At 41.9% G+C, this 23686-nt stretch overlaps 1 protein-coding gene across 2 annotated transcripts in view; it reads left to right on the top strand.

The window, feature by feature from the left end:
* The window catches only part of MAN2A2 (mannosidase alpha class 2A member 2), a 200320-nt gene that overhangs the window by 118431 nt on the left and 58203 nt on the right, over window positions 1-23686 (top strand). For both annotated transcript variants that reach the window (XM_068275259.1, XM_068275261.1), the window contains exons 12-15: window positions 3753-3867; window positions 12895-12962; window positions 13229-13394; window positions 17776-18012. In XM_068275259.1, the coding sequence (XP_068131360.1) occupies window positions 3753-3867; window positions 12895-12962; window positions 13229-13394; window positions 17776-18012 (586 nt within the window). The remainder of the gene's footprint in view (window positions 1-3752; window positions 3868-12894; window positions 12963-13228; window positions 13395-17775; window positions 18013-23686) is intronic.

Raw genomic sequence — 23686 nt, 5'->3', positions numbered from 1 at the left:
TTATAAACTGCACATCACCAATTCCAGCTCAGATCATATTATTTATTTATTCCTGTTCTCACCCTGTCCAGTTTCCTTATCCACCTAGCTTCAGTTTTCAATAATCTCGCATGCCTGTCACCTCTGACATTTATAGGAGCACTACCAATTACACATATCCTCAACTGACTAACATTGTGTCTCATTCAAGTTAAATGTTCAGACACTGCCTGCTGAGTATTACCATAGCAGATGGATGCGATGATAGCCAGACTTTGAGCTTCTGAATGGATTTACTCTTTGGGAGCCCATTCCATGAGCATTTCCCCAGCTTCAATAATGAGCATCTCTCGTGTGATTGATGCATGTACAGTCTAAGCCTAGGTCTGTGCCCTTGATTAACTCTATAAATCCCACAAGACTTCTGATGGGTCTTAAGCAAACAACAAGAAATCGATCACAAAAGGCTCAATGCCCAGAGGAATCCTTACACTGAAAGCTTTCTTCAGACACTTCAGACCCCAGCTTTAGATATTGATTTAAGCACTTAACCACGAACCAGGTGCAAATCTTTGCCAGGCATCATCTTATTAGTACTCATGTTAACTGTACAGGCTTGTATATTATATCAGAAAATGTACCTCAGGTCCACTTTAACCAGCTGAGCGGTCTGGACGAGCTCAGCTCGTCCAACACCGCCAGCGGCTGCCGCTCAGGCCCTGCTGGGCCGATTTTAATGAAATAAAAAGCAGCACACGCAGCCGGCACTTTGCCAGCCGCGTGTGCTGCCTGATCGCCGCCGCTCTGCGGCGATTCGCCGCGAGCAGCGGCGAAAGAGGGTCCCCCCAGCCGCCTGAGCCCAGCGTAGCCGGAACAAAAAGTTCCGGCCAGCGCTAAGGGCTGGATCGGAGGCGGCTGACGTCACGACGTCGGCTGACGTCGATGACGTCACTCCGCTCGTCGCTATGGCGACGATATAAGCAAAACAAGGAAGGCCGCTCATTGCGGCCTTCCTTGTTTATTCTGGGCGCCGGAGGCGATCGGAAGATCGCCTCCGGAGCGCCCTCTAGTGGGCTTTCATGCAGCCAACTTTCAGTTGGCTGCATGAAATAGTTTTTTTTTTATTTAAAAAAAACCCTCCCGCAGCCACCCTGGCGATTTAATCAGAACGCCAGGGTGGTTAAGTGATCATGTCTAGTAAATCGAGATAGTTGCATCGTTATTGCCCTCTATAGGGGTTAACTGCACCTATGTGGGACTGATACACCAACTAGTGGTAAGAAATATTGTAATGAATGCCCTCTCCTGGCATTCTACTCCCACCTAATCTACAACTGCTAACACTGATAAGTTCATAACACAGTGTTGGGCAAAAACGAACAGGGCATTATATTCAGAAAAGATTAACTTACTACACAAATCTGTGCTATTAAAAAAGACTTATCAGGTTTGCTACAGGAGTATAGAGTATAAGGGCACCAGTTTTCTACAATTACTGCTGATACAGCTGATTTGGTGTCTGGAAGAGCTGAAGTTAAAGGAGACAGTGTGCAAAGAGCCAGCTAGAGTTATTAAACCAGGTGCCATCTGTACAGTGGTGTACGTTGATTCTTTGCACACTACTGGACATTTCTTGAGATTTCCATGTAATGACCATGGACAACTAATGGTTGTTTATACCAGTCTTACTTCTAATCCTATCCTATCCTGTTGGACTGAAAGCGCTCGAGCTGCAGCCACTAAGGGGCCACCCTGCAGTGTTAGGAAATCTTGCCCAAGGATGACTTACTAAACAGGTACTGACCCTAGTCAGGACTCAAACCCTGGTCTTCCATGACATCTGCATGTTATTTGCAGATTCTGGTTTAAAAGGCACTAAAAGTTCTAGTGCCAGCTCCTATTTGTTGCGTTGTATAGGATTAAACATTTGCTTTATGGATCGCACATTTATACGTTTGCAATGAAAATATTTAACTTACTTGGTGGCTGGCTTCTCGCCAGCTCCTGTAATACTTTTTGCTAGCAAAGTGGGAGTTCCGTTTCCAACAAAGGAGTCACCTGACTCCACCCACCCCCTCCGTGTGATAAACGCTTTATGACCTGTACTACAGCTATGTTTCCTACCTGCTCAGATTGTAAAATAAATAAATAAATAAAAAACATATTTAACTCTTTGCATGCCTGTCCCATTACATAGTTACATAGTTATTTGGGTTGAAAAAACACATACGTCCATCGAGTTCAACCAGAAAATAAAGTACACCAGCCTGCTTCCTCACATATCCCTGAGGATATGATCCAGAGGAAGGCGAAAAACCCCCACAAGGCACAGTCCAATCAACCCCAGATGGCAATCAGATAAAATCCCTGGATCAACATCACTGGGCATTACCTAGTAATTGTAGCCATGGATGTCTTTCAACGCAAGGAAAGCATCTAAGCCCCATTTAAATGCAGGTATTGTCTATAAAAGCCATGTGTAGTTCATTACATTGCCCTACCTGCAAATAAGTTGTTTAATAAAAGTACTGTTAAGGGTCTGGGAAAGGTTAAATAATGTATTACAGCAGGGACAGGGGATGTTCATCTGTAGTGCTTTAAAGCAAACCTGAAGCAAGGGGGACAGTTGTGGAACCAAGGGCACAGAGAGAGCATCAGGAAGGCTCTATGAGATCCAGAACCTTCCCTCTACATTTATTTATTTATTGTATTTATAAAGCGCCCACATATTACGCAGCACTGGACATTAGTTTAGGTTACATACAATATTTAGGGGTGACATACAGCATTAGGACAATACAGGAATACATGCAAACCAGATCACACAGCACAGTATGAGTACAAGCTAATGCTTAGTCAGTCACTGGATGGGTGTATGAAGATTAGGCAAGTCGCGTTCACTCAGATCCATAGGATGGGTGTATGGCAATGGAGGTGCATGAACAGGTAGGGGACATAAGGAGAAGGACCTTGCCCGAAAACTTGCAATCTAGAGCGAAAGGTAGAGGGCCAGAGTTCAGCTGCGGGTTTAGAGCACTAGGGGGGGGGGGGGGGGTAGGCCAGAGTGAAAAGGTGAGTTTTGAAGGCCTTCTTGAAGATGTTGAAGGAGGGGGAAACCCTAATGGGGGGAGGTAGGGAGTTCCATAGTGTTGGAGCAGCTCTTACATAGGTAATGATCTCATTTTTTCCCCACCCCAGGTTTACTTTAATACTGGCCACAAAAAAAGTTGAAATTTCAGAAGAGGTAGGAAGGGGGTGGTGATCTCTGCACACAGAGGGAAACTGCTTTCCCCTCCAAGATTCCTGACTACTTCCTGTGGGTGATGGGATAAGGTAGGAGTTCAGACAGTTGTCTCTCCAATAAAATTGCACTGTCATATCAACAGGAAGTGGCATTAGAGAAGCTATCCAGGTATTGTAAATACATTTATTGCAAAAAAGTATATAGTAGTAATGTGCAAAACAGTGTTTTGGCTAATTTAATGCAGATGCAGTATACCATGCATTAAATTTATGGGAGCTAAAACTTGAAAACTCCTCTCCTGTTAGGAATTATCGAGTCATCTTACTAGTGGGAAGTCAGTGTGAGCTGTATAACACACAAAGGTGAACGTAGGCATGTAAACACATTTGTTTTTCTTGCTTTAATATCTCAGAAATGCTCTCCATTTTAATTGGTAGCACATCTTCTTTTTGCTTCTAACCCTGAACTGTGTCTGTCTGCATCTCTTGCATGAGAAATCTTTGCATGTTCATTTCTATGTCCTACTTAGGTTGCTCCATTCCTTGATGAATCTGAAACGCATCATAATCAATGCAGCTCACTACCTCGTTGTGGCAGACAAGGAGAAGTATCACTATGATCACTCCGTCCCGTTCTTCAGCACGGTAATTGTATTGCGCCTATAACAAGCTTGTAGTACAGCTGTGGTTTTAATGGGTCAGCATGAATTAATAAGCCCCACTGTGGCTTCAAATAAAACAGTGAGTAATACATTAGCAGTCAAGGCGTTGTGCTGGGACACAGCCTGGTGCTTTAAAGTAGAAAGAGATGGAGGGCAATAGTTATAGCCTTAAGATAAATTTGTTGTAGTTTTTTTTCCCTGTAAACAGGCTTGTTTATTACTCAATTACGGCTTCAGTTTTCCTTTAGCGAAATGATCCCCTTTATCAAAGTGTCTTAAAAACTGTCTGCATTTCCTTTTGATAACAAATCAGATTGTGACGTTTATATCACCAAGAGGATTTCTAAATAAGTGGGAGCGCTTGATGTGGAGAGTTTCCTTTTCAAACACTGATAAACAAACCGTTCAAAACAAAAAAAAGGTTTGTGTTTAGAATTGTAAAGGGGCCCATACACCTAACGATTTTCCAGCCGATATACGGCCGATTCGATCACAGTGATCGAGTCGGATGTGAAATCGCCGCGCACACCGCTGACAAAATGATCGATTTCCGTCCGAAATCGATCGTTTCCGTCGATCCGTCCGTGCGGAAGATATTTCTCGATCGCCGGCGGGTCGGGAGTGCGTCGATAGCGGCGTTCGAATGCCCGATGACCGACGCAATACAGCGGGTATACATTACCTGTTCCGGCCGACGCGAGTCCCCTGGTCTCTGCTGTCTTCTCCGCTCTAGTCTGGTCTGGTCTCCGGCATGCTTCACTTCTTCCTGCCCGGCAGGAAGTTTAAACAGTAGACGGCGCTCTACTGTTTAAACTTCCTGCCGGGCAGGAAGAAGTGAAGCATGCCGGAGACCAGACCAGACCAGAGCTGAGAAGAAGACAGCAGAGACCTGGGGAGTCGCGCTGGCGGAGCAGGTAATGTATGCGGGGGGAGCGGCGGCGGCACCACCACCACCGCAGATTGTGAACGGTTTCAGGCTGAAATCGGTTCACAATCTGTTTGCAGTAAGGCAGCCATACGATCCCTCTCTAATCAGATTTGATCAGAGAGGGATCTATCTGTTGGTCGAATGTGATGGCAAATCGACCAGTGTATGGCCACCTTAACTAGTTATGGTAAATGGTTGCACAGGGCTGCAGAGGTACTCGGCAATTATGCCAATTTATGCCTTCAAGTCGTTGTCAGCTTGCAAGGCACAGGTTGCAGGGACCCATTTTATGTGGTAACTCAGAATTTATTCTTTGCTCTAAAACGTCGTTCCCTAACCCGGTCATCAAGGCCCACCAACCAGTGCCTGTTTTGTGGAAATCACAGAGGTAGGTAATCAGCTCTGCTGAGACACTAATTACCTAACCTGTGCATGTTTGTGGTTTTCCTGCAAAACATGTACTGTTGGTGGGCCTTGAGGACAGGGTTGGGGAGCTCTGCTCTAATACACGGGTATCAAACACAAGGCCTCTGGGCCGAATGTGGCCCTCAAGAACTAAAAATGTGCATCATTGTAAGCCGTAAAATAACGAAAGGACATTGCCTTCTCATCCAGAGGAGCACACCAGTGACAGTGTTTCTGATTGAAATATTGTCCGTTTGAGCTGAGGTGCAGCAATAACTGAAACACTCCCCCCCCCCCCCCCCTTTCCCCCAACAAAATGGGCAAGAGGCCTGCTCCTGGAGTCCAAACCTCTCAACCCCCATGTGGCTGGTAGAACACACACATGCGCACACATATACCTCCTAAAACACACCTATTTGATCTGTACAATACAGCTTTGAAAGATCAGAATGGTTAATAACTAATTCAACAACTTTAGCACAATAATTTTAGATTTACTTGCGCACCCATTACATTTAAAGAATCCTAAAAATTGTGGGTTTTGACTGGATAGCAAGATAAGGAAGTGCTCAAGCATGGTGGCTGCAGACTGTCAGACATACTGTAGATCTTCTGGAGTCAGTGGAATGTAAACCAGAAGGCTCCATGTATTTGAGCTTTGCACATTTGAAGAGGGCTGGGTAGGTGAAATGAGTGCCACTTCTTTAATGTCCTGTGTATGAGACCTTAAAAGCAACATAGATATGTCTCAGCAGAATGCTTAACTGACTCGAAGGTAACAACAAGGGGATCTTTCTTAAAGAGAAAAGGGGGAAAATTAAATTCATACATTGCAAAGCGAGAAGTTAAAAAATAGAAGAGTTATCAAGAAATTATTGATGTTCTCCATGTAATTTGTTCATATTGTTTGATCCACAATCAGCCTGCACGTAATTATCTTTACTACTGGCAGACAAAAAAAAAGCATAACTAATGCAGAGCAATAACTGCAGTTATCTAAAACCACACCCCCTAACCATGCCATAGGCTAAAAGGTTCTTTTTTTATAGATCTATAAATATACAGTGTATATGTGTACAGAGGGAGATACTGATTGCGAGCTGTTATTTCCCACAATGCCACATTGTTCACTGACAGGAAACTGTCAGGACCTAGGCTCTGACATCACACAGTGGGAGGGGTTTTATCTCTATCAGCCTTACAAACCTCCGTGATGATCTATTCGAGAAAAGGTAAAGATTTCTCATGGGAAATGGGGTATCCGCTACTGATTGGAATGACGATCAATCCTTGGTATAGTTCATCACTAAGGGACACGTTTATATGGAGAAAAATGCAAATGTCCCATAGAAAAGGAAAATTAAGATATCAAGCTATCTACAATGTAGGAAATCTTCAGGAAGCAATCCATAAACCAATGTGCTATTGGCCAAAACTTCACGGCCCATTTCTCAATGGGATGTTGTAAACAGCGGGGTTTTAAAGGGACTCGAGCAGCTCTCATGGGCATGCCTTTAAAGGGAACCATAGATGAAATAAATAAAGATGTTATACATACCTGGGGCTTCCTCCAGCCACATATGCTCTAATCGTTCCCACGCCGCCATCCTCCTCTGCCCGCAGCTACGAGAACCAGGTCCCTGCTGTTCCGTCAGTCGAAGCCAGTCTAAGCGTAAGGGAAATGCGCTGTTTGCGTATCTCTGCAGCAGCCGCTGGAGAGATACGTAGAGGGTGCACTTATCCTGCGTAGCTGGCTCCGATGACGTCAGTGACGGGACCCGGTTCTCGTAGATGCAGGCAGCGGAGGACGGCGGCATGGGATCGATCAGAGCGTATGGGGCTGGAGGAAGCCCCAGGTATGTATAACATCTTTTTCATTTTCCCGTTTTATCTCTGGTTCCCTTTAAGACTCCGACCAGTACTGCAATGTCCGTAAAGATGCATACCTTTCTGTAGCTTGTGCTCTCCTCTTTCATTTGATACCGTTCTACTACAAATAGTTTTCATCCGATTTCAATTTAAAAATCTCGGCTGCCATCTTGGCTATGTTATAACTTCCGGGTCACCCCTGTCTTCTCTGTTAGAGAAGTGCATCACTGAATGCAGCAGGAAGAGGAAGTGACATGCATGGCCATTGCAAGAGGCTCCTCCAGAGGGGTCATAGCAGGACTTTGTTGGAAGTCGTCTGGCTTAAAGGCATTCCCATGAGAGGTGCTCGGAGTCCCTTTTAAACAGGAATACATTGGGTGGAGAAGTCTGATGACCTGGAGACTTGTAGAAAATGACATGCCTAACCCAGGTAGATAATCTGTATTTGGCCTTTGATTACCTCCAGGGCAGTACCCCATTAGAGGGTTGAACCATTAAACTCTGGGAAAAATTGCTGAGCGCAGACAGCTCACTGTAATTTAACCAGTATTTATGTAAGTAACATACCACACGTTGCACTCATAGCGCAACTCTTGCTATGTACATTTACACACACGTTGTTTCTGTAGTGTGTATGTTGTGCATTTGCATAATGCCTGCCATTCTAGAAACATGCACCTTGTGTACATAACGCAAGTTACAGTCTTCTTACTACTTTATTACCAGAAACGGTCACTGTATCAAAAATGTTAGTTTTGTGTGGACTGGTTTGCTATCAGTGTTTGATAACAATATGCAACAAGAAGGTCCGCACCAAACCAGGATTCCGAACAATGGCTTTATTTAGGACGTATCCAATATAAAAACATGCACATGCACATGCATCAAGACGCTGACATGTTTCGAGCTATCTCAGCTCTTAATCATAGCTGGTTACAAAATGACAGAATGTCCTATAAATAAGAGGACATCCTGTGCTGACCACTCCCAACTCCACCCCAAGATAGAGGGGGGAGGGACATGAAAAGGGAGTAGTTTACATGTGATAGACAGGTAATTACCTACAAAGACGACCCACTGTATACATGTATTAAAAACAATATAAAACACAAAAAACAAATAATGTGCCAAGATAAATGAATATTATAAAAGTATGGCAAAGAGCAGCGCGGTTGATTGTGACATCAAGCAGAAATATATAAAACATATACGGCATATGAAGTCCCTAACCATGTATAAGAGGATGACACATATACACATATATAGGTAGGTAATGGTACCTCACTAACATGGAGGGATCATATGGAGGGTGTGTTGGAGGGAAAGGGGGGTGGAAAGGATGGAGCAGGCTAATGCATGATGAGTGCCAAGTCCCACCTTGCATTAAGGCCATGGGGTAACCTAGATCCCAAGCGATGTATCCACATGGCCTCCTTCTTGAGAAGAATTTTATAAAGGTCTCCTCCTCTTCTCGGTAGATTAACTCTCTCTATTCCTTGAAATTGGAAACCCTTCATATTGCCCCCATGCACCTCTCTAAAATGTTTGGCCACATTCGAAATATTTGTGGTTGACCACCCAGCCCCTAGATAATGTTCGGCTATTCTTTGCCTCAAGGGCCTGGTGGAACACCCCACATATTGTACGGAGCAGAGGGTGCAATCTATTAAATAGACCACATGGTGAGTGCCACAATTAATGAACTGCCTGAGATTATATCTTTGGCCATTGTGGGCAGAGACAACCATCTTAGTATTATTATGAAGGTGGCAATACCTACATGTGGCAATCCCACATTTATAGGATCCCCTGACTGTTAACCAAGTGTCCGTTGTGGTGCCAGATGTAAATAAGCTGGGAGAGAGTATCTGTCCCAAGGTGGGGGCCCGTCGACTAGAGAATCTAACACCATCTTTGAGGACAGGCAAGAGGCCTACATCTCCCTCCAAAATCGGCAGATATCTAGAAATAATATTGGTCACACTCCTATATTCTGCCGTCTACTGGAGAGTGTTGTGTGGTACGGGAGGTACATCGATGACCTTTTGATTGTCTGGAGGGGTGAGGTCTCCAGTGCAGCATCTTTAGTAGAGTATTTCAACCAAAATAACTTAAATCTACAGTTCACATATACGGTTGATGCTCTGTCTATTAATTATTTAGATGTTGCACTGAGTGGGGACCATGAAACCGGGCTTGTTAGTACCATAACCTACAGGAAACCGTGTAGTGGTAACGTAACTCTTAGGGCGGATAGTTGCCACCCAGCACACACAATTCGAGGCATTCCTGTGGGCGAGTTTACTAGAGCCAGACGAAATTGCTCAAGGGAGGAAAACTTACCGGGTGAGCTGGATACCGTTGAAAGACGTCTGAAAGCTCGCGGTTATCCGTCAAGGCTAATTAAGAGGGGTAGACTTAGAGCCATGGAGAGGTCACAGTCTGATTTACTACAGAATGATGGTGGGATGATTCAAGGCCTACAAAAGCCAACCTTTGTAACCACCTACTCAACAGAATATAGGAGTGTGACCAATATTATTTCTAGATATCTGCCGATTTTGGAGGGAGATGTAGGCCTCTTGCCTGTCCTCAAAGATGGTGTTAGATTCTCTAGTCGACGGGCCCCCACCTTGGGACAGATACTCTCTCCCAGCTTATTTACATCTGGCACCACAACGGACACTTGGTTAACAGTCAGGGGATCCTATAAATGTGGGATTGCCACATGTAGGTATTGCCACCTTCATAATAATACTAAGATGGTTGTCTCTGCCCACAATGGCCAAAGATATAATCTCAGGCAGTTCATTAATTGTGGCACTCACCATGTGGTCTATTTAATAGATTGCACCCTCTGCTCCGTACAATATGTGGGGTGTTCCACCAGGCCCTTGAGGCAAAGAATAGCCGAACATTATCTAGGGGCTGGGTGGTCAACCACAAATATTTCGAATGTGGCCAAACATTTTAGAGAGGTGCATGGGGGCAATATGAAGGGTTTCCAATTTCAAGGAATAGAGAAAGTTAATCTACCGAGAAGAGGAGGAGACCTTTATAAAATTCTTCTCAAGAAGGAGGCCATGTGGATACATCGCTTGGGATCTAGGTTACCCCATGGCCTTAATGCAAGGTGGGACTTGGCACTCATCATGCATTAGCCTGCTCCATCCTTTCCACCCCCCTTTCCCTCCAACACACCCTCCATATGATCCCTCCATGTTAGTGAGGTACCATTACCTACCTATATATGTGTATATGTGTCATCCTCTTATACATGGTTAGGGACTTCATATGCCGTATATGTTTTATATATTTCTGCTTGATGTCACAATCAACCGCGCTGCTCTTTGCCATACTTTTATAATATTCATTTATCTTGGCACATTATTTGTTTTTTGTGTTTTATATTGTTTTTAATACATGTATACAGTGGGTCGTCTTTGTAGGTAATTACCTGTCTATCACATGTAAACTACTCCCTTTTCATGTCCCTCCCCCCTCTATCTTGGGGTGGAGTTGGGAGTGGTCAGCACAGGATGTCCTCTTATTTATAGGACATTCTGTCATTTTGTAACCAGCTATGATTAAGAGCTGAGATAGCTCGAAACATGTCAGCGTCTTGATGCATGTGCATGTGCATGTTTTTATATTGGATACGTCCTAAATAAAGCCATTGTTCGGAATCCTGGTTTGGTGCGGACCTTCTTGTTGCATATTGTGGGCTTTGCTGACCTGATCGAGCACACTCCAGTGATTGGTGGGTAGAGCGGTGTTGACACGAACATTACCAGTGTTTGATAACCTCACTCAGTAAATAGGTAGTGTATATATTTAAAAATAATTGTAATATGTTAACTTAAAACAAAAAAACTAAAATCCTACATAAGAAAATATATTGCTCTGTGGACATCACATATATTGCATATGCAGTTTTATATCTTTGATGTGAGACAAATTTGGGGTGTATTTACTAAACTACATTAAGCACAGTGTCCCCCCCCCAGAAATTTTTTCCAGCCGGGTGGAATGAAAAAGTAGCCGGGTGGAGCGAGATGAGAGAATGCAGGGTCGATGCTTCTGTGAGCAACTATGCTTACAGCATAGGTGGAGGGTGAGCCAATGACAGCCGGGTGCTCACCAAAACTAGCCGGGTGGAACACCCGGCTAAAAGAGCCTGGGGGGAGGTGGAACACTGAAGCATAATAAAGTGTGTAAAGTCTTATGCACCGGAGCAGTGCTTTTCAGCGCTGCTAGATTTGGGCGCAGCCGGCGCCTCCATAGACTTCAATAGGAATCATTCCTATTGAAGCGCTCAGTGAGTAACGTCGGCTCCGTCAGAAGACAGAGCCGAAGTTGCTTAAAAACATAATAATTCGGCCTCCAGCAATCGCTGGAAGCCGAATTATTTCATTCCCCCACTATCCATGTCGGCCTGGAGGGGGAATAGTAATTAAATCGGCCCGGACTTGTGCAGAAGCAGGATCAGCCATATACCGCTGTATCCTGCGCCCAAGTCTACCGGCGCCGATTTCAAATGTACGCTAATGCACGATGAGTAGAGCATAATGCATTGCATGTAATATATAGCATATATAGTATTCTGCTGTACTCATCGTACTTTACACACTTTATTCTGCTTAACTGGTTCCAAATCATGCTAATTGAAATCTCTGTCCTGTTTGGGACCTGTTATCCCTGCAAGGGCGTAGATTTCAATTAGCCTGCTGCATTCTACCGCCGCTCTGCCACCGCTGCAGCTCACTCACCTTGCTGCCGGTATGACAACAGAGCTCCGTGGGGCGGTCAGGAGCCAATTGGCTCACATTGTTCATGGGGTCAGGGGCCAAAGAAATTGGCTCCTGACCTGGCTCACATAGCTTTGCTGTCATAGCAATGGCAGAGCAAGTGAACATTAGCGACGGGTGATCAGTGCTAGCGGCGTGATGTCAGTAGGGCCCGGTTTTTTGTACCAGCCGTTTCTGGTCCTTAAAGTGGATCCGAGATAAACTTTTACTTATTGCATAATTGTGTAACCTTTCATATAGTTTATAAGGCATTCCTCCAGCCAAATACTTTTTTTTTTTTGTTTTCTTTTAATACGCTAATTCCCTATAAACTAAACAAGCTTCGCCCACAGCTTCTCCAGAGTGCCTTGGCACTCTCAGATCCATGTAGCAAGGGCTTATGGGAGCTCAGTCTGGGCAGGAGGAGGTTACTAGCCAGAGATTTCAGTCAGAGGGGAGGAGGAGAGGGGAGTGAAGTTTTCACAGGCTGAGGGCTGGAGATGCAGATCCGCTTGCCTGTGTGTAATGTGACAAACAGAACATGGCCGCTGTCATTGTATTAGAGGAATAAATAATCATAAACTGCTGAAGCTGTTTGCAGCTGGATTTGCTGTGTAAACTTTAGATAAGATATATAGACAAGTTACTTGTTATAGTTTTTCATCTCAGATCCGCTTTAAGGGGCCAGAGACTGCTGGTACTGAAGTAGTTAAAGCCGTTAAGTACATACACCCCATTGAGTGTAAAAGTGCAAAGAACAGAGCCCTATGTGCAAAAGGCAGTAACCAGGCCATACCCATTTTGCACTTTGTGCGGTCATAGATTAAATTCCTACTGATTGCTAGTGGGGCCGTACTCTGCACTTAATGCATTGCTGCCCTCATAATTTATTTAGAATATGGGCTTCAAAATGAGTGTTTGAAATTCTCTGGAACTGCAGTGTGATTATATATTCATGCAGAATTTATTTTTGCTTTAATCTGCAATATGTCTACATTAAACTATGAATGTTCGCTTTCAGGATGACAGTCGGCTGACCCAGGAAAGTCTGCCAGAGAAAACTGTCATCAAATTAGGCTCCTCTCCAAGGTATGTTGCAGACATCTTGGCCGCTACAGTATGCCAGTGTATATTTACAGCTGCTCCTCTGTTATTTGGCTGACAGAACGTCTCTGGGATTTATTAGCTTATTGAAGCTGGAGACAGGTATTTTGAGACCGTTAAATAATAAATGAGAAAATGCAATTTTGCCAGAGATTTTGTTTTTTAAGGTACTTACAGTCCTTTATGTCTTGGTGTATTGGCACCGCCATTCCATGTTCTGAGTTGTTCCGTTTTCTTCTGTTGTATCACAGGTACGTTGTGGTCTTTAACCCCGTGGAGCAGAATCGCCTGTGTGTGGTCTCTGTTCTGGTGAACACTCCTCATGTCCGAGTGCTGACAGAGGAAGGACAGCCAATGGCCGTACAGATCAATCCAGTATGGCAGTCTTTGACTGACATGAACCCTGAAGTGTACCAGGTAAACTGCCACTCGTATAAGACGGTTCTTCTTGTGTTGTGCGAATATAAAGAACTACTGAAATGAATTGCCAGTTTAAAATGTATACATTGGACCTGGAAGGCATGAATTCTAAAGTATTTTAGCAAATTGTATTGCAGATCCTTATTACTTTTAGCAAGTGCCAACATATTATGCAGGGCTGTACAATAAATAGGAGGTGCAAATAACAAAATTGCATACAGGTACCAATTAAAACATGGCAGGAGAAGAGGACCCTGTCCAACTGAGCTCACTATCTACCAGGCAGGGTAAAATAAATGGTCTAAATGGAGATGGTTAAGAGGGATAGGAAAATTTTGAGGAGGTGTTTAAATGAGTTTAAGGTAGAAAAAAAGTTTAATGGGTCAAAGATGGAAATTGCAGAGAGTGGGGGAAGCTCTGGAGAAGTTGTGAAGCTGTGTGTGGGGAAAAGTTCTGAGTAAAGAGGTCACTTGTATGCCATTGGAGCAGTGGGTAAGGGGAAGGTTATGGGAGTATTAATGTACTGTAGAAGGTAAGAAATGTGAGACAGGTGAAAGTGAGTGATTTAAAGATGATACACGGTGGCTTAAATTTGATTTTGAGGTTAAAATTGAAGCCACTGTAGATGTTAGCAGAGAGGAATAGTAATAAAAATTGAGCAGCACGGTGGCGCAGTGTTTAGCACTCTAGCCTTGCAGTGCAGGGTCACTGATTTGACTCCAAGCCAGGTCGGGATCTGCAAGGAGTTTGTATGTCCTACCCATATTTGTGTGGGTTTCCTCCAGGTACTCCAGTTTCCCCCACATCCAAAAAACTAACAGATAAGTTAATTGGCTTCAGCCTTCATTGGCCCTAGACTATGATGGACATATGACTATGGTAGGGATTAGATTGTGAGCTCCTCTGAGGGACAGTTGGTGGCAAGACTGTTTACTCTGTACAGCACTGAGGAAGATGCTGGCAATAAATACTAAATAATAATAAAGAAGTCTGGCTACCAGATGCAGGATACTGTACATCATAGATGGGAAGAGTTTAGTGGCATACCAGACAGGAGGGAATTCTGTGTGTTTGCATCACTTTTCTACCAGTAAAACTAATGACCATATTGTAGACATTCTGAAGGCCGCCAGCACTAGAGATGCTGTCTGAACCAACAAGAGCAAAAACCAAAGTTATTGAATGTCGAAAAAAAAGCTGTAATATATAAAGTATTATCAGTTCCTGTGATGTTTTAGGGCGTATGGACTCAAAACATATTTTGATATGGATAGAAGATAAACTTTAGAACCCTATGTGAACACATATACTCTTACACTTACCATCTGCAGACCTGATTTGAAATTCACTATATCTCATCCTTTCACTGTTCATACTGGAGTTTATTCTCCGTGAGCTGGAACATTTTCTTTAGGACTAAAAATGACATATATCCCAGACAGGTAGGCTAAGCGGAATGAGGTAGGATTGAATGAATATTTTATTGCAGTGTATCTGAACTTGAAGGTTGCAGCAGTAAATGTTATTGTACAACCAACATAGCCTATTTTACCCTTCAGCAAAAACAGAGCTGCAGATTCTGGCTGAAAGTTCTTATATTTGGTCTACAACCCCATTTCCCCCAAAAATCACTGTGTACAATGGAAATAACAGAATGAGATGATCTGCAAAACATGTACAGCATATCCTGTATTTATTTAAAACCAGTAAGGCTAGGTTCACAGTGGTGATTGCATAATGCATGCGCTATAATGAGTGTGAACTACATTGGAGACCGGACATAGACTTTCATACAAAGCTTGCATGCAGCGAGTTAGAATAACACTGTACTGTGAACAGGCTCATAGAAGTGTATGGGCAGTGAGTTCTCATGATGAATTATTCTGCAATGCGTCTGAGCACTGTGAACTATATAGGAAAAAAAATAATTTTAAATTAAATTTTAAATTTTTTTTTAAATCTATGCTTTTTTGAATTGCATTTAAATAAATTAGGAATGGAGCTTTTGTTTTACCTATTCTTTCAGCAAGCTGAATGTGCCGAGTGTGCTGAACTTTTATTTCTGAATTAAAAATGTTATACTTTTGTGGCCATATACAGTATAAGATTGTAGCTCAATATATCAGTACTATAATGTTATGTTTTTAATTTTGAGATGCACCAAATGTATTTAAAGGGTGACAGATCTAAACTGCAGCAGATCAGGTTAACATCTGGATTCTCTTATTGTGGAGCCATGCTGTTGTGTGTGGTTTGGCATTGGCCTGCAGAAATAAACAAGAGATTCCCTGAAAAAGAGGTCGCTGCATATGTTATTGTAATATAATGTATCCTTAATGGTGCCTTCCCAAATGTGTAAGCTACCCATACCATGGACACTTATTGCACTATTTTCTTCTGCGTTTTCTTTTCTGAAAGTCACTATGGTATGCTCATTTTCTGTAATCCGTAATGCTGCTGAATTGCTGCTAGTTAATTTATAGTAATCATGAAGCAAAAAAAAACACAAAAAACCTTATGATATAATGAATTGTATGTGTAGTTCGGATAATGAATAGAACATTCGTAGCAAAGAAGAGAGTCCAATATTTTTATTTTCAGTGATTTAGCGATTTAAAAAAATAAAATGACATTATTCTGTCACATTTGCAGGTTTAAAACTAAACTGTCTTTTAAACTCAATGCCAGTTATCACGAGTCCGGCTTGGGGTGGAAAAAAACAAGCCAGGAGCGGTAACTCCGAGTGTGACTCGCGGTAGCCATGTATGGAGCATAGCACACAGTGGGCGGTTTCACTCATCTCCCTGGGGATCCAAACACCGGCAGCCATTCTCCTTACTGTCCTCTGAGTCTCTGCATCCCTCGGGTGAGATAGTTGTTTATCATGATGACAGATCTCACTACAGGGTTACAGCGCCACCCGCAGGACGGAGGGAGAACTGCAGCACTGCATCCCAGGGAGGCGAGTCTGTGTTGAGGCTGCTGCAGATCTCTCTGCGGTGTAATTTTTTTTTCTTGGTTTTAGGGTCTAAAACTGTGCAAACAAATTGCACCGCTTTTAGACCCTAAAATCCAAAAGGATCATAACGCTAGGGGGTTAAGCTATAAAACAAAGCAGTAATTTTGACCCTTTGAACTTTTCTGCAGTAAAACCTTATCTCAAGCTGTCTTACGGTTTCTTTGCTGTTTAAGTGCTTCAGAAAACAGGACTGTATTCGACCCAAGTTGCGTTGAATAGCTCAGAAAAGCTCTTTTGCATAGATAACTGAAGTTTTTTTGTTTTTTTTAACTCTTCCTGTGCCGAAAAACAATGAGACTATTTTCTTTGCTACTAACGTTCTATTTCTTAGCTTTACTACACATATAATTCGCTATCTCATACGTTTATTTTCACTTCAGGTTTGCTTTAACTACAGTACATTCTTTGGTTAATTATAGAGGTTACATGATTTACAAATCATCACATTCAGTTTTACTTACAGGTAAACAGCATCCTATTTATTTTTTTGAAAATCATATTGGATTGAGATAAGTTGAAAGTAAAATGTCTGCAGCATCCCTGCTAGAATACCAGAGACCTCATAGACATACTTATTGCAAACATAATCACATCTTTGTATTTTACATTTTATTGAAGCCTCATCTAAGCAGGCATATAAAGAACTTCCAAGAGTCTTCCTGGAACCATGCAACCATTAAAAGCTGTATATTGGCAGTCAGGTGTCAATGAACTGAAGGTAGAAGCAATGGGTATTAATAAAAAAAATGCACTGTGTATTTGTCCAGCTTGTAGCGCTCCTCCTATATTGGTTATCAGCCTTATTTAGAAGGCTACCCTTTTTTTTTTTACAATGTGTATTAGTAAAACAATGTTACTGTTTTCAGGAATGGAGATAAACTGAAATAAAGATTTTTAGTTCCAAGTTTGCTTTAAGCAGCTGATATGTTTACATAGTGATTTGCCAACCCCAACTTCCATATCCTGGATTAAACCAACAAGCATGTTTAGCAAACTTTGCTCATCACTATAAGAACAGTGCTATAGAATTGTACTCCAATGTATCAACAAAAATGTTATTTTATGCTTAAGTGAATCAGACTTCAACTAGTACAAGACAAAAAAGCATGATCTTATTCTGATAACATTCTTGGCTGTACTAGTGTGTATCATAAGGACGCTATATGTTTTTAATAATATATTTACTCAAATCTTTTGTGTAATATAACTGGCTGGAACAACATAGATATTACCAGACTATTTGTTCCTCAGGCTCTTTGTAGATATAGTAAAGGGAATTGATACTCTGTAAGAAGGAGACAAATATTAATAAATTAGTAATGGCATATACAAAGTAATTAAAATCTCCCATCACTGCAGGTCTCCTTCACTGCCCGTCTACCGTCGCTTGGCTTGAGCATCTTCCAACTCTACATGTCATTTGATGCGCACACTACCTTGAAGTCCAGCGTTCGCGTCTATCTCCACGGGAGAGACATCACCATAAAGAAGCAGGATACATTTACAGTGAAGATCTTGGAGAGCAGTACAGATGACTTCTTTCTGGAGAATCAGTACATGCAGGTCTGGTTCTCTGGCACCACTGGACTGCTGAAGGTGAGAAGTGAATGGAGCGCTCAAGAGGCCAGAAACCTGAACTGGAGGGGCAAAATCATAACCATTGCGGATTTTAATTTGAAACTTAGTTGGCACACATTCCAACTATCCTCCTTGTGGAGGAAAGGGATTTGTTTTATTTTGAAAACCAATCCCTCAGTCCCTCTTTATGGTTTAGATCCCTGCCCACCAACCCTTACATAACCCTTTTCCCACTCCCCCTTTTGTCCCCACAGCCTTATAGGTGCAGACTATTGTCCCTCAATTAGCCCCCGCCTCCATACACCACATGATTGGTCACTCACCCACCAATTTAAGTATATAAGCAGCTGCAAACCTCCACACCAGTACAGAGGCGCTTATTGTGACCTTAAGACTGCACTGGTAAGTCAAAAATTTCTGCCATTTTTTAGGACCTTTCATATAACACTTTATTCTATGTTTTTCATCACCCCCCCCCCCCCCCCCTCCTGTTTCCACACCCCATACCTTTGGTTGACACTACTACAAACATCACTTTGCTCCACCAATGTACACTATTTATTTTTCCTTGTCAATTCCCATCCACCACTACCAAGTCCACACACTATATCCAGCACCCTAGCAGGCTTATCCCAGCCTGGCAAACCTGTTGCTGCAGTACACTATACTATATAGCAAGTACTGAGTTCTTTTTGAATTTTAAAGCAATTTGTGAACCATCACTGGGACCCTCTGGAAGTTTGCATGGATTACATGAAATTGTCTGAGGTGGACAATGGTACTTTTGGCATTTGCAGCATTTTTGGTGCAGCAAAAGCAACTTCCTTTCCCTGCAGGTGCCGTCTTCTACACTTCTGCGGCTTACCTGCGTCCATGTTACGGGTCCTGGCATGTCATGTGACCCACATCAAGTCACATAACACGCCGGGAGCTACACACAGAGGATGCCGTAAAGCTGCTGGGAGCTACAGGTAGCGTAGAAGTTGGCGCCCGGAGGATCGGTAAGTTGCTTTTGCGGGGGGGGTTAGTACTATTTTTGGAATAAGCACACGTATCTAGCATCAGGCAATCTCTGCCTGCGCCAGATACTGGGGACTGTACTGTGTATATATACTGTATTTCACTTGTACATCACATAAAAATCTTAATTTGTTGCATTTTTTTTATTTTTAAAAAATGCATCGTTTTTTCTAGTATTTTTTTTAACATAGCAGGCCTCGGTGAAGTGTTAAAAGTTTACTTTTGCTTCTGAATTCTTCATGATTAGAGTTGCTTTTGTGTAAGCAGAACTCGTGGATAAACATGTGATCAGGTTGATCAGGTGATGGGCTTGGATATTGCTGTGCATGTGACTGTGACCAACAAATGAGCCTTACAAATCTCTTGATATAACTGATCATATGTTTCTCCAGGAGTTTTTCTACAAATGTACAGCTCTATTCACAATCTTTATAACCAGAGGAGTCACAGGGCAAAGCAGGTCCCTTTGATACTGATAGATGTGGCGTCACGCTACCTGGATTTCAGAAACCTAGGATGTGTGTGAGTGAACACTCTTAAAGAGGAACTTCAGCCTAAACAAACATACTGTCATTGTTACATTAGTTATGTTAATTAAAATAGGTAATATAATCTCTTACCCACCCTGTTTTAAAAGAACAGGCAAAGGTTTGTGATTTCATGAGGGCAGCCATCTTTTTGGTTGAAAGGAGGTGACAGGGAGCATGAGACACAGTTCCAACTGTCCTGTGTGCTGATCACCCCTCCCAGTTGCTAGGCAACGTGAATAGCATATGAAATCCCATAATGCTTTGCACAGCATCAGGGAAAAAAAGCCCAGGCAGTTTTCTTTGATGGGTGGAGCTTAGCTAAAAATGCAGCTAAAAATGATGCTTTGGTAAGAAAAACAAAGTTCTGATGCTGTGAAACTGTTAAAGAAACATCAAGCCTTTTCAGTTTTGCTGAGTAGATTTTTAGTCCAGAGGGTCACTTTAACCATTTCTGCCGCCCGGACGTGATGCTCACGTCCAGGCGGCAGCTCTACTGCGGTGCCGCGATCCCGTACTCCCGTGCTGTGCCCCGGTAGCCCGGGGATCAGTGAACGGGAACATGGTTCCCGATCACCAATCCGTGTCCCCAGCAGAAAAACCGAAGCGCTCTTACTAGAGGCTTCAGTCATTTTGCAAAAAAAAGTTTCCCCGTGCTCCTTGTGCTTCCGGTGATAGAGAAGCACAAGGAGAAAAAAAAAAATAAACTCAAGGGGGCCATCTTGTTGCCAAATAGTAAAACTACATCTACATATTTTTTTACATTACAATTTACACATATAATAACATTAAAAAGTAACTATATTTCCCACATGAAAATATTACCCAAATAAAATTTTTAATGGAAAAAAAATTACAATTAAAAAAAAAGGAAAAGACAAATAGTTACCTAAGGGTCTGAACTTTTTAAATATGCATTTGAAGGGGGTATACTATGAATTTTTTTTAAATTATAAGCTTGTAAATAGTAGCAGTAGGGTATTGTACTGTGTTAGCCATCAGTAAAAGCAAGAAGTTTAAAATCAGGATGATACCATTTATTGGCCAACTCAAAATCCAATAAATGGTATCGTCCTGATTTAAAGAGACACTGAAGCGAAAAAATTTTTATGATATTATGATTTGTATGTGTAGTACAGCTAAGAAATAAAACATTAAGATCAGATACATCAGTCTAATTGTTTCCAGTACAGGAAGAGTTAAGAAACTCCAGTTGTTATCTCTATGCAAAAAAGCTATTAAGCTCTACGACTTTCAAAGTCATGGAGAGGGCTGTTATCTAACTTTCATTATCTCAACTGTAAGTAAACAAATGTCTTTTTCTCTGCCAGAGGAGAGGTCATTAGTTCACAGACTGCTCTGAAAGAATCATTTTGAACACTGAGTGTTGTGTAATCTGCACATATTAGAGAATGATGCAATGTTAGAAAAACACTATATACCTGAAAATAAATATGAGAATATTTTCTTTGCAGCTAATCTTCTAGTAATTATTCATAGTACACAACGAATTCATTATATCATATATATTTTTTTCGCTTCAGTGTCTCTTTAAAGCTTGTAAATAGTGATGGACGCAAAACAGAAAAAAGGCACCTTTATTTCCAAACAAAATATTGGCGTCATACATTGTGATAGGGACAAAATGGTGTCATAACCGAGACAAACGGGCAAATAAAATACATTTGTTTTAACCACTTGAGGACCTAGGGCTTTCTACCCCTTAAGGACCGGCCACTTTTTTTCCATTCAGACCACTGCAGCTTTCACGGTTTATTGCTCGCTCATACAACCTACCACCTAAATGAATTTTGGCTCCTTTTCTTGTCACTAATAAAGCTTTCTTTTAGTGCTATTTGATTGCTCCTGCGATTTTTACTTTTTATTATATTCAGCAAAAAAGACATGAATTTTGGCAAAAAAATGATTTTTTTAACTTTCTGTGCTGACAGTTTTCAAATAAAGTAAAATTTCTGTATACATGCAGCGCGAAAAATGTGGACAAACATGTTTTTGATAAAAAAAAACCCATTCAGTGTATATTTATTGGTTTGGGTAAAAGTTATAGCGTTTACAAACTATGGTGCAAAAAGTGAATTTTCCCATTTTCAAGCATCTCTGACTTTTCTGACCCTCTGTCATGTTTCATGAGGGGCTAGAATTCCAGGATAGTATAAATACCCCCCAAATGACCCCATTTTGGAAAGAAGACATCCCAAAGTATTCACTGAGAGGCATAGTGAGTTCATAGAAGATATTATTTTTTGTCACAAGTAAGCGGAAAATGACACTTTGTGAAAAAAAAAAAAAAAAAAAAAAGTTTCCATTTCTTCTAACTTGCGACAAAAAAAAATGAAATCTGCCACGGACTCACCATGCTCCTCTCTGAATACCTTGAAGTGTCTACTTTCCAAAATGAGGTCATTTGTGGGGTGTGTTTACTGTCCTGACATTTTGGGGGGTGCTAAATTGTAAGCACCCCTGTAAAGCCTGAAGGTGCTCATTGGACTTTGGACCCCTTAGCGCAGTTAGGGTGCAAAAAAGTGCCACACATGTGGTATTGCCGTACTCAGGAGAAGTAGTATAATGTGTTTTGGGGTGTATTTTTACACATACCCATGCTGGGTGGGAGAAATATCTCTGTAAATGACAATTTGTTAATTTTTTTTACACACAATTGTCCATTTACAGAGATCTTTCTCCCACTCAGCATGGGTATGTGTAAAAATACACCACAAAACACATTATACTACTTCTCCTGAGTACGGCGATACCACATGTGTGGCACTTTTTTGCACCCTAACTGCGCTAAAGGGCCCAAAGTCCAATGAGTACCTTTAGAATTTCACAGGTCATTTTGAGAAATTTCGTTTCAAGACTACTCCTCACGGTTTAGGGCCCCTAAAATGCCAGGGCAGTATAGGAACCCCACAAATGACCCCATTTTAGAAAGAAGACACCCCAAGGTATTCCGTTAGGAGTATAGTGAGTTCATAGAAGATTTTATTTTTTTGTCAAAAGTTAGCGGAAATTGATTTTAATTGTGTTTTTTCACAAAGTGTCATTTTCCGCTAACTTTTGACAAAAAATAAAATCTTCTATGAACTCACCATACTCCTAACGGAATACCTTGGGGTGTCTTCTTTCTAAAATGGGGTCATTTGTGGGGTTCCTATACTGCCCTGGCATTTTAGGGGCCCTAAACCGTGAGGAGTAGTCTTGAAACGAAATTTCTCAAAATGACCTGTGAAATTCTAAAGGTACTCATTGGACTTTGGGCCCTTTAGCGCAGTTAGGGTGCAAAAAAGTGCCACACATGTGGTATCGCCGTACTCGGGAGAAGTAGTACAATGTGTTTTGGGGTGTATTTTTACACATACCCATGCTGGGTGGGAGAAATACCTCTGTAAATGGACAATTGTGTGTAAAAAAATCAAAAGATTGTCATTTACAGAGGTATTTCTCCCACCCAGCATGGGTATGTGTAAAAATACACCCCAAAACACATTATACTACTTCTCCTGAGTACGGCGATACCACATGTGTGGCACTTTTTTGCACCCTAACTGCACTAAGGGGCCCAAAGTGCAATGAGTACCTTTAGGATTTCACAGGTCATTTTCGTTTCAAGACTACTCCTCACGGTTTAGGGCCCCTAAAATGCCAGGGCAGTATAGGAACCCCACAAATGACCCCATTTTAGAAAGAAGACACCCCAAGGTATTCCGTTAGGAGTATAGTGAGTTCATAGAAGATTTTATTTTTTTGTCAAAAGTTAGCGGAAATTGATTTTAATTGTGTTTTTTCACAAAGTGTCATTTTCCGCTAACTTTTGACAAAAAATAAAATCTTCTATGAACTCACCATACTCCTAACGGAATACCTTGGGGTGTCTTCTTTCTAAAATGGGGTCATTTGTGGGGTTCCTATACTGCCCTGGCATTTTAGGGGCCCTAAACCGTGAGGAGTAGTCTTGAAACGAAATTTCTCAAAATGACCTGTGAAATTCTAAAGGTACTCATTGGACTTTGGGCCCTTTAGCGCAGTTAGGGTGCAAAAAAGTGCCACACATGTGGTATCGCCGTACTCGGGAGAAGTAGTACAATGTGTTTTGGGGTGTATTTTTACACATACCCATGCTGGGT

The sequence above is a fragment of the Hyperolius riggenbachi genome, chromosome 3 (assembly GCF_040937935.1).
Source record: "Hyperolius riggenbachi isolate aHypRig1 chromosome 3, aHypRig1.pri, whole genome shotgun sequence".
NCBI classification, from domain to species: Eukaryota; Metazoa; Chordata; class Amphibia; order Anura; family Hyperoliidae; genus Hyperolius; species Hyperolius riggenbachi.
This window is presented reverse-complemented; position numbering and strand designations above follow the sequence as displayed.